The 11,685-nt window shown below is 46.0% G+C and overlaps 1 protein-coding gene across 1 annotated transcript; it reads left to right on the forward strand.

The window, feature by feature from the left end:
- Positions 1–775: 775 nt before the first annotated feature.
- LOC124228354 (olfactory receptor 482-like) lies at positions 776–1,720 on the forward strand. Its single transcript, XM_046642792.1, has one exon. The coding sequence runs from the start codon at positions 878–880 to the stop codon at positions 1,718–1,720; it is 843 nt and encodes a 280-aa protein (XP_046498748.1). The 5' UTR covers positions 776–877.
- Positions 1,721–11,685: the final 9,965 nt, after the last annotated feature.

Genomic DNA, 11,685 nt, shown 5'->3' on the forward strand with positions numbered 1-11,685 from the left:
CCTCCCTGTGTCTTCATCCTCTCTTCTTATAGGGACTCCAGTCATATTGGATGAAGGGCCCACCCTAGTAGAGTATGACTGCCTCTTAACTTGATTACTTCTGCAAAGATGGTTTCTGAATAAGGTCCCATGAACAGCTGTCAGAGATTAGGACTTCAATACATCTTTTGGGGAGATACAGTTCAACTCACAACACTGGGAGAAATGACTGCTGTACTGAGTCACCTTAGATTCTGATGACATTAGGCCTGATTCCCTGTGTCCCTGGCCTCAGGCACCGGCACTGTTGGATCCTTTGTGCCAAAGATGGTCCAAATTGATCTTTTCATTTATTTGCTCTCCGAGCCAACACACCAGGCCTCCAACACCCACTAATGATGCCAGTTCCCCACAACACAGGAAATTTGGAGACAGAAAATGATTATAGCTATAAAATAAGCATATGATAATTAGAATGGACTGAGTTCTAATCCCACTTTCCTTATGTACTAACTCTCTTACTTTGGGCAAGTTGATAATCTCTCTCAATATAAAGAGGCACGATATTTAAATGGCAAGATATGTATGAAGTTTCAATAGCTGTTTAAGAAATGAGTTAACCCATGACTCACAGTAGGTATTCAACAAATGCCAGTGTCCCCTCCCCAGTCCCCCCAGCACTGCCCATTCTGGGGCTATTAAAAGGGCTTCAGGCACTGAGCCTGGGTCTGCCTCGAGGACACAAGCACGTCTTACTTGGTCTCTTTGCAGTGACGTGTGCAGCTTGGTGGAGAACTGCACCCAAGTCACCCGGTTCCTCCTGCTGGGACTCACAGAGCCGGAAGGGCCCAAGGGCACCTTCTTTGTCCTCTTCCTGTTCATCTATGCAGTCACCCTCATGGGAAACCTGGGCATGATCATCCTGATCCACACAGACCCACAGCTCCACACACCCATGTACTTCTTCCTGAGCGTCCTTGCCTTCGTAGACTCCTCTTTCTCCACGACAAACACCCCCCAGTTGCTAGAGAGCTTCCTCACCTCAGGCCAGTCCATCTCCTTCACAGGCTGTGTGGTCCAGATGGCCCTCATGACTCTCCATGGTACTGCTGAGTCTCTACTCCTGGCCGTAATGGCCTACGACCGATTCACTGCCATCTGCCACCCTCTCCTCTACCACACCATTATGTGTCAACGTCTGTGTGTCCAGCTGATAGTGGCCACCTATATAGCTTCTGTTGCCAATTCAGCTTTGCTAACTGGGTACATCTTTAAGCTGCCCTACTGTGGCCCCAATGTCATTAATCACTATTTCTGTGATGTCCCTCCTGTGCTCCAACTTGCCTGTGTGGACACTTCTGCGGTTGAGGCCATCATCTTCTCATCTTCTGCCCTGATTATCCTCTTTACCATCACCATTATCCTGATCTCCTATGCCTACATCTTGGTGACTATCTGCAGGATACGTTCCCTGGAGGCTCAGAGCAAAGCGCTCTCCACCTGTGCCTCCCACCTCACCATCATCTGCCTCTTCTATGGCACCATCACCTTCATGTATGCTCAGCCAAGCTCCCGCACTTCCATGGAGCAGAACAAGGTCGTGTCTGTCTTCTACACTGTGGTCGTCCCCATGCTGAACCCTCTGATTTACAGCCTAAGGAATAAAGATGTGAAGGCTGCTTTAAAGAGGAGATGCCTTGGCAAGCTGTCTTCCCAACCAAGTGTGGAGCACTCTATCTGAAGCCATAGCATGGTAGCCACAACATAAAACATGGATGATATTAGCACTTGAATAGAGCAAAATATGTGAAGCACTATTTTAAATGCTTTACACTATCAACTCATTTAAGCTTCACAACAACCATATGAAATGGGTACTATTATTATCCCTCAGGAATATGAGGCACAGAGAGGCTGTATAACTGGCCCAAGGTCACATAGCTAATAAGAGATAGAGCCCGAATTTGAATCCAGGCAGTCTGGCTCCAGAGACCATATTCTCAACCAATACACTATATTGCCTCTTTCCGATGACTGCATCTCACAAGCAGACAATGGGCACTGTTTTTCTTGAGTTCCATACATCATAAGGAAGGACTAGATCAGGGAATTATAAAGCGGTATGAGAGGGTCCATGGGCTTTGGAGCCAGCACACCTGGGTTCACGCTGCCTCTGAATGACTCCCTCTCTTGGCATCTACGTGATCAAGTCAAGGTACACAACCCCCTGGCTTGGTTTTCCTGAGTGAAAACAGGGCAGTCACACCCATCTCAACTGGCTATTGTAAGGTTCCCAGGAGAGTAAAGGGGCTCACACAGGGTCTGGCACAATTATTCACAGGCTATTGGTTTTTCCTCTTCTATGGGGAAACTTCTCTGTAGAACTAAATATTCTTATACGTCAATGTTTTTTAAGAGTGAGACTGTATCATGTAGCTATGATGTTAAATAGCATTTAACTGAATCACAAGAAAGTTCTTCCTTTTCCTGTTCTCTTTTTTTAGCTCTTCTGATTAGTCAAGGTTGAAGTCTGCACTTGGTACTAGTTTAACTTTCAACTTTCACTAATCCAGTCTCCCTCTTTAACAGAGAGAACAAGCCTCAGCACTTACCAGTAACTGGCTACCATTTAATAACGTTATATTGCTTTTATTTTTGTTACTTATTATGTCACTTTTTATTATGATTCTGATTAAAAGTGTTTTTTAATAAACAATTGTTTAGAACAGTCCAATTTTTCCAAAACTCACAATGCAGGTGATACACAAGGCAAAATATCACAAAGGAGGTAAACAAATGACTTTAGAAACACTGGTATAGATAATTCATATTTTTTAAAACATTTTCACATTTGTTCTTTTATTTGATCTTCACCAAACACTGTAAGAGAGGTAAGCCAGGTGTTATTACAGATAAACCAAAGTAATAATAATAACAATAATAAATCTGAGAGGTTGAACTGACTAGCTCTAAGTCTCACTGGACAGCCATAAAATAGCTTACAGCAGAGAACTCAGGGGTGCTGTATCTTGATGGAACCCCCTGAACACATTTCTCAATTTCATTTAAGAAAGTTCTCGATCTTCTTGGCTATAGGAGTTGTCCTCCCTTGGCTTTCCCATTTAGCTTCTTCTGATAACAGCTCGCTTGACATTCTATTATAATGTCCCTCCTCCGCCTCAAACCCCTGGAAAACACACACCGGGCTGAATCCCTCCTCTTCCAGGAAGCCTCGTGAATCTGCTAGGCATCGTCTTCCACTGCCAGCAACAGAGAACGGACTACGACAGTTTGAACTAATGTCTCTTATGATGAATTCTGCCTGGAGAAGTCAGAGAAGTTTCCCAGAAGAGGTTACATTTAAGCTGGGACTAGAATGATAACAAAGAGATTTTTCAGGCTGACAAAGGGAGAAGTCACCCCCGTGCGTCCTGAATGGTGGTGCAGTCACATGAAAAAAAAAGGCTAGAAATAGTTCAGACTTGTATGGAGGTTACATGAAGGCAACGGAGATCCAGGCACCTTCTGTCTTTCTGCTCCAGCATCTTTAGTGCATAACTTCTGTTATGGGCTAAATTGTGTGTGACTGTATTTGGAGACAGGGCCCTTACGGAGATGATTAAATTAAAACGAGGCTGTTAGGGTGAGCCCTAATACAATCTGACCGATGCCTTTGTAAGAGGAATTTGGATACACAAAGAGATACCGGGGATGTGCTGATACAGAGAAAAGAGCAGGTGAGGACAGAGGAAGAAGGTGGTCATCATCAAAGGAGAGAGGCCTCAGAAGAAACCAAACCTGCCAGCACATTGATTTTGGACTTCAAGCCTGTTTAAGACACTCAATCTGTGTTATTTTGTCATGGCAGCCCAAGCAGACTAATAAAGCTTCTATATTCAAGGCTGCCTCTTAGCCCAATATGGCTGCTAAAGCTCTAGCCATCAGTTCAATGTTTGAAGAACAAAACCGGAGGAATGGGGAAAAGTTGCCAACTGTCCAACCCCTTTTTTGTAGCCTTTCCTATAACAGCCAGTCACAGCCATTTGCCTCTCATTGGCCAGAACTTAGTCACATGGGAGTCATATGTCAGCAAGGGAGGCTGGAAAATATGGTCATTAGCAGGGCATGTTGCCACATTGACTATCTTGGGATTCCACATTTAAGGAGGAAGGGGAGAATGAATACTGAATAGGCATCTGGCAGTCTTGGCCACACCTCCCTTACTGCCTACTGCCTAGAGCAGAGGATGGCAGAGAACTGATGGCTCACCCCCAGCCCTGGGGCACCCAGACAGCAGGTTGTTTGTGGACAGCATGGTAAGTTTACATTTTTTAGCCAACATAAAAAAATTGATGGATTACATTTTAAAACTCCATATTCCCAGTTTCTCTGGGAAGAAAAATTGAAATAGATCACTCCACCAGCCTTATTCCCAGCACAGCCATAATCATCTGGAGCTGAGTCAAAGATGCCCTTTTAAACAGGACACAGATTCTCCAATTCTTCCCACCCCCATTTTTCCCCACCACTCTTTTTAGAGTGTCTGTTGCCCTTTTATCATGCTCTGAGTTTCTCCTATTAGTAGAGAAAATTTATTGTATTCTCATCTTTAGCAAAAGTGAGAAAGGAAACGTGGACCTACATGTTTCAAGACAAATAGCCAGTGCCTAGAACAATGCCTGGCACACAGAGGATGCTCAATCAGTACTCTTTGAATGAATGAAGATGATACTTACTTTTTGGATGTGAAGAATATCACTATAGGTGTAAAATGAGCTCTCGCAAAAAAAGGAAAAAAGCGTGTCCATGCAGAAAGAATAAAACCTACCTTCTTCATTTATTTAACGTGTCTGAGTAGCCCTTTGAGGCATTTGAGTTTGCAACCCTTGGCCCATGAGGAGAATTCTTGACTCCTTAGTAGTATCTTACAAGCCTGTCCCAACCTAACTTTTCAGGGAGCTCCCGACAGTTCCCACCAAACACCTAGCCTGTGGCCGCACCCAATGACCTGGCCTGGCCTGAACAGGTCATGTATTTGCACACAGCTCTTGCTTTGCTCCCCAGTGCCTGGAACGTGCTTCCCCATCCCTTTGTCAGCCTGACAAATCTCTTTGTCATCATCCTAGTCCCAGCCTAAATGTAACCTCTTCTGGGGATTTCTCTGACTCCTACAGATAGAATTCATCATTCCTTCTCTGTGCTCTGGTTTGCCTTTGTTGCGGAAAAAAATTTAAAACTATCAGAATCCAAAGATTGAGTGCTGAGTGAAAAAAAAGAAAAATTTACCTTCAAGCAGGAAGCCCAATCCAGCACAGTCTGGGAAAACTTCGGATCTGAAGATGTGGGAGGAGAAATGGGGTAGTTTTCTAAAGCCAGAAGACCATGAACTGTCCCTTTCCCATGTTAGGAAAGCAAAGTCCCTCAGTATTACCGACTGGCTGCTGACATTTGGGGTTTTTGTTTTTTTTTTTTTTTTTTTTTGAGGAAGATTAGCCCTGAGCTAACATCAGTGGCCAATCCTCCTCTTTTTGCTGAGGAAGATTGGCCCTAGGGCCGGCCCCATGGCCAAGTGGTTATGCTTGTGTGCCCCGCTGTGGGGGTCCAGGGTTTCGCTGATTCGGATCCTGGGCATGGATGTGGCATCACTCATCAGGCCATGCTTAGGCAGCGTCCCACATGCCACAACTAGAGGCACCCACAACTAAAATATACAACTATGTACTAGGGGGATTTGGGGAGAAAAAACAGAAGAAAAATAAAAAAGATTGGCCCTGAGCTAACATCTGTGCCCATCTTCCTCTGTTTTATATGTGGGACGCCTGCCACAGTATGGCTTAATGAGCGGTGCCTAGGTCCACGCCTGCGATCCAAACTGGCGAACCCTGGGCCACTGAAGCGGAGTGCAGGTGATAAGGATTTTTAGGCTGCTTAATTTTAAAACGGTTTATGATGAGGACTTTTAGGCTGGTTACTTTTAATACTACAGGTGAGAAGCAGGCTCCAAGGAGTGGAATTTGCTTGCTTGTCCCTTTGTTGGGAAAGATTTACATTTCTAAGGGAAACTTCTATCTGTAAAGATGCCTCCCTCTCTGTGCCAGGAAGAAGGGGGATGGCCTTATCTCTAGAAACTCTTAATGCCAGAGGCAAGAACTTAAGTTGGTTGCTGTCTGGCAATCTCATGTAACTGATTTAGGGTGGTGGCTTCTAACCTTTCTAACCTTTACTTAATCCGATTTGATTCTTGTCTAAAAGTCATGGGATCACCCAATGACCAGACCCCACCTGCACTGATACCATTTTAACTTTTTTCATGTTCTTTCCTTTGTCTTCGTAAAGAGATGACTCACATACCTATGCCTTAAATTTAGCCCTTACCCTCAACTCGGGGCAGCAGCAGGAGCTCTGACTGCCCGTGGGTCCTGTCCCCATGCCAGCAGGGGCAGCAGCGGCAGCAGCAGGAGCTCTGACTGCCCGTGGGTCTTGTCCCCACGCACCAGCTCTGCCTGCCCGTGGGTCCTGTCCCCATGCCAGCTGGGGCAGCAGAAGTGGCAGCAGAAGCTCTGACTGCCCATGGGTCCTGTCCCCATGCTATTCTATACTATTCTCTAAATAAAAGTGCACTACTGCCAGATCTTGAGAGTCCAAGAAATCTTTCTTTCGACTCCTCAGCTCACCAACCCCGCATCACAGGGACTTAACCACTATGCCACCAGGCCAGCCTCCAGACATTTAGGTTTTTAATTGGAGAAGATCTGCCTTGGCTGCAGGTGGTCATCTGGGAACACGTGGTACCTGGTCCAGGTCTGGTTGTGGTGTCCAGCTGCCTCTGCACGTGCATGAGCTTCCTGAATCAGGAGGAATCACCCAGGTAGCAGTGTACTCATCGGCAGGCTAGGAGAACAAGTCAAGGCTGGTTCCTTACCTTCACACCAGCACTCGCACACTGCACTAGAAATGTCGGTTTGTCTTTCTTCTCCATTAGACATGAGTGCCTGGAATATATTGTCTTTTTTTAATCTTATGTCCCAGTCACCCAGCCCCTGGCCCAGAGAGAATGTTCAATTATTGCTTGTTGTTAGAGTCAAATGAGATAATGCAGCAAGGTGCCTAGCATAGTATCCGACACATAGTAGATGCTCAGCAAATTACAGCTCATGTCAGAGGGACACATGAGGCCAAATGATGGGCAGAATCTTTCTCCAAGAACTGGGAGAGATGCCTCTAGCTAAAGCTCAATATAACCCCTGCCGAGTTACAGGGCTGCATCTTCCCTGTAAGGAGTTGCTACCCTTCTCCTCCAAATCAGCAAGCTGCACAGTGAGCCATTTCCCACGGAGACAGCAACGTGGAAACACCCAGCAGTTCTCCTTGAGATGGGCTCTACCCAACTGTGTGGGAAGAGTGGGAACAGGGGGCAGTTCAGAGTCTCATTTTGCCCTAGGTTTTATTGTTGCCTTCATTTTGTGGAGACGGTCACCATGCAGGTGGGGAACTGTTGGGTCAGCCTGTGGCTCTTTCCTCAGCTCTGGGCAACCTCGTCATCACTCAGAACTCTGGCTCTCTGCTCCTTTAAAGCCTCTGCTATCACAAGTCCTCTTTAAAGTCATTTATAATAATTTTAAGTGTGCAGGCATTGTGTTCCCAGCTAGACCGTGAACTCCCTGAGGGTGGGCAGTGTGCCTAACAGAGCTGGGGGTTTGGAATCAGGGCTCAATGAAATCTGGTTGGAAAGTTACAGAATAGACCTGTCCAAACCCCAACAGCTCTGCTCCCCAGCTGCAGACCCTGGAGACCGGGGTTCCTGCAAGAAATTCAGAGGTAAGTTCACAGTTTTATGCCCTCTGAGAAACCCTATCAGCTCTGCCAGCTTCTTCCTCAGGGGCTGACCTCTGCTCCACAATTCTGGTAGAGTCAGGTCTGACAAGGAGCTTCTGGAGCTCTAGGGCAGCTGCAGAGGGAGTTGGAAACGGGAAAAAAAATAGATAGACAAGGTAAGGGGAAGAGAGTGGGCAACTAGCCATGGCCCTTCTGGACCAATCCCCTCTCTAGACCTCTCTCCTAGAGGGCTTGTCTCCAGCAGGCAGAGGTCTCCACCCAGGGCATGGGGCCTGTGAGTCACACCTGCAAAGGAGAGCTCCTTCTGTCTCCACCAAGATGAGTTCAGGCAGGTTCAGGACTGCAGGGGAAGGGCCATGAGTCACCGATGATCAAGGAAAGAGCCAGAGCCGGGGAATGGGAGAGGGTGGAGCAGACACCTCTGCTGTGTCAGTGTCCACAGGCTCTCTCCTGACCTATGTCCAAGGCCCTTCCTAAGTTAAGCTCAGGCCAGGGTCTCTCAACCTTGACACTGTTAACACTTGGGACTGGAGAATTCTTTGTTTTGGGGAGGTGGGGGAACTGTCTTGTGCATTATAGAATGTTTAGCAGCATTCCTGGCCTTACCTAAGATGCCAGTAACATCACCTCTCTCCCGGTTGCGACAACTAAAGATGTCTCCAGACATTGCCAAATGTCCCCTGGCGGGAGGGAGGAATCTACCTAGTTGAGAGCACAGGGCTTGGAGGGCTTGCTGGCTCTGCATCTCTTCTTTATGCAGAACATAGGGTGGTATCTCAACCTTCCTAATCTCCTCTCCTGCAGCTGCCTCTTCCTAGCAATTCCTGAAGATTATCCCTCAAGCCCTAATCCCATTTACTGCTTCTTCTTTCAGGGAAGTGGGTGAAAAAGAGTAAAGACCTTGCAGAATTAATCAAGTTTCCAGAGTTTAGAGCAGGAAAGAAGAGGCAGGAAGGGACCCGGGACTCCCCATCCTGCAGTAACCGAAAGTCCTGATGGACTGAGGCAGCACTCGCTGCCCAACAGAAACATAAAGCAAAACACAAATACAGACCACAAGTGTCATCTACATTTTCTAGTAGTTAGTTACATTTTTAAAAAACTGAAAGAAATGGGTGAAATTAATTTCAATAACATATTTTATTTAACCTAATATATCAAAAATATATTCACTTCAACACAATCAATATTTAAAAATTAATAATAAGATATTTTACATTCTTTTTGTACCAAGTCTTCAACATACAAAGTGTATCATCCGCTTACAACACATCTCACTTTGGACCAGCCACATTGCAAGCGCTCAATAGCCACATGTGTCTGGAGGCTACCATATTGGACAGTGCAGAACTAAGGGTGAAGTTCATCCCTGCCCTTCTCCCAGCACCCTCTTGGGCTTCCGGAGGCCAAGATCTTAGCTACACAGTGAGGCAATCTAGTCTCCAAGTGGGTATTTGTAACTCACAGAACAAGATACACATTTCAAGTGGCCCCTGCCCCATCCAAAATAATGCTCCCTCCTGGGCAGATAACAAAGCCTGCAGGTTGTCTCCCTGGTCCTTTTTAGAGACTTGGACCTCAACCATTCCACTCCACACTCCTTGTCAGGAAGAAAGTTATAAATCCTCAGGGTGTAAATTAGCCTAACCCCACCCTATATACAGACTTTCTCCCAGGAGTCAGGTACCTCCACCCAGCCCTTAACACACCCTGCTAGTTCCCCAAAAGCTCAATTTACTCACGGCTTGCCTAAGCCAGACATCAGATCCACAGGCCCTATGGACCCTGCCTTGTGTGCCATTATCAATTCATTAACCTTTCACCTAGATCTGCTTCCTAGTAGACAGATAATGTGCTCAGTTGAGCTGAGCACCACTCTTCCACTGATAAATTCCCAAGCCCTGTGGACAAATAAAAATTCCTGGTTAAGGCACCAGACCAAGGATCAGGGCCCTTGATGGAGATTTATGGCCTCTCATTATGGGTGGGATCCTTCCCATTCTATTTTGCCAGGACATGCTTCCTGAAATCAGCTCATCCTGGCTCAAAGACCTTGCAGGGGCTTAGATGGAAAAAGACAGAAAAATGCTGAGGTTGAGAAAGCTAAGGGGAAGAAATTCCAAAATTTTCCAAATTTTTTCTCACTGGATATGTTCCCAGATAATCATTCAGCAGCCTAAAAAAATATATCTGTTGGATGCTGGCACCGTGGCCAAGTGGTTACAGTTCCCCAGGCTCTGCTTCAGCAGTGTGGGTTTGTGGGTTAGGATCCCAGGTGTGGACCTACTCCACTCATGGGCCATCCTGTGGAGGCATCCCACATGCAAAGTAGAGAAACATTGGCATGGATGTTAGCTCAGGGCTGGTCTTCCTCAAGCAAAAAAAGAGGAAGATTGGCAATGGATGTTAGCTCAGGGCAAAACTTCCTCGTCAAAAAAAAAAAAGAATCTCTTTATCTCTAGTACATGAGACCTGGCATATAGCGGGATCTCAACAAATACACCTATGATTTGTTGCAAGTAGGAAACACAGCCCAGACTCTGGAGGGAAAGGGGTCTCTGAGAGGTCTCTGTGTTTGAAGCTCAGAAAAGAATGACCCCTCATCTGCACGGTTTTCCAATGTCCTAACCCTTTATCCACAGAGGCCTGGGTGGACAGCCAGATTTATGGCTCCCAGAGTCAGTTCCAGCACTCTGCCTGCACCAAGACTGCAGTCCAGACTTCCCTCCCTTTGTAGCCATTAAAGCCCCAGGCCCCAACTATATGAGAACTTTACCCAGTCCCCTGCCCATTGGGCCATTGTTCAAGTTCCACTCACTTTTCTGGCTTTTAGGAGCCTCTTGAGTTCTGGCTATTGGGGATTGTGTTTCCTTAGATTTGAGCTCAATCATATCTTTCAAATTATTTTGTTATTAATTTTTTTTTCTGCATTTCTATGTTTGAGTGGGAAGGAGCTCCACTCTCTGCTGTTGAAGTAACTACATTAGGCCCAAGATGGAGTCACTCATGCTAAGCCCCATGTCAGCAAAGTAAAATTTAACTAAGTTTCCGTGCTTTGCTCTCCCAGAAAAGGAAAGTCTAGGTCAACCAATGAAGGCTTGCCTGACAAGTTACCTGACCTGGCTCCACGATTACCCTATGTTCCATATAAGGAAATTAATCCTGCTTTAACCAATCAGAAAATGCTCAGTATAACTGACTTGTTCCTGCTCACTTTGGTCTATAAAAATCTCTCTCCTTGTCCAGGTCTTCAGAGCTCCTTTCTATCTGCTGGATTGGATGCTGCCTGATTCATGACTCCCCGAATGAAAGCCTACCAGATCACAAAATTGTCTGTGGAAAATTTTCTTTTAACACTGCTAAGTCTCCCACACTGATGGAAAGGGCTGGGTTGATTACTAATGCAAATTGGATCATCTGAATTCCCTGCTCCAAACCCTGTATCGACTCGGCATTTCCATCAGGTTTGAGTTCCAAGAGCCTAGCATGGCATGCAAGGCCCCTCATGATGTGACCTGTGTTGTTTCCTGAGCTGCCTCTCAGGCAGCCCATCCTCACACCCTTCACTTTAACATCACTAAAACATTTGCTGTGGCCCCAAGTCAGCCATGGTCTCTCACACTTCCTCCATTTACATATACTACCTATCTGCCTGGGACATTCTTCCCCCCTCACTTCCACTCAACCTTTATAATTCACCCAAGACATCGTTTTCCACAACACGCTTTCCCTGACGTCTACTCTGCAAGACTGAGTCGATCCCCCACTTCCACATTTGTGCTCTCTTCGTCTGCCCACATCACTTCTCACAGTATATTGTAATTATCTATCGTCACAGAATTTTTTCATTTTCTCAGGGAACACCCACCT

Source organism: Equus quagga, chromosome 17 (assembly GCF_021613505.1).
Source record: "Equus quagga isolate Etosha38 chromosome 17, UCLA_HA_Equagga_1.0, whole genome shotgun sequence".
Lineage (NCBI taxonomy): Eukaryota > Metazoa > Chordata > Mammalia > Perissodactyla > Equidae > Equus > Equus quagga.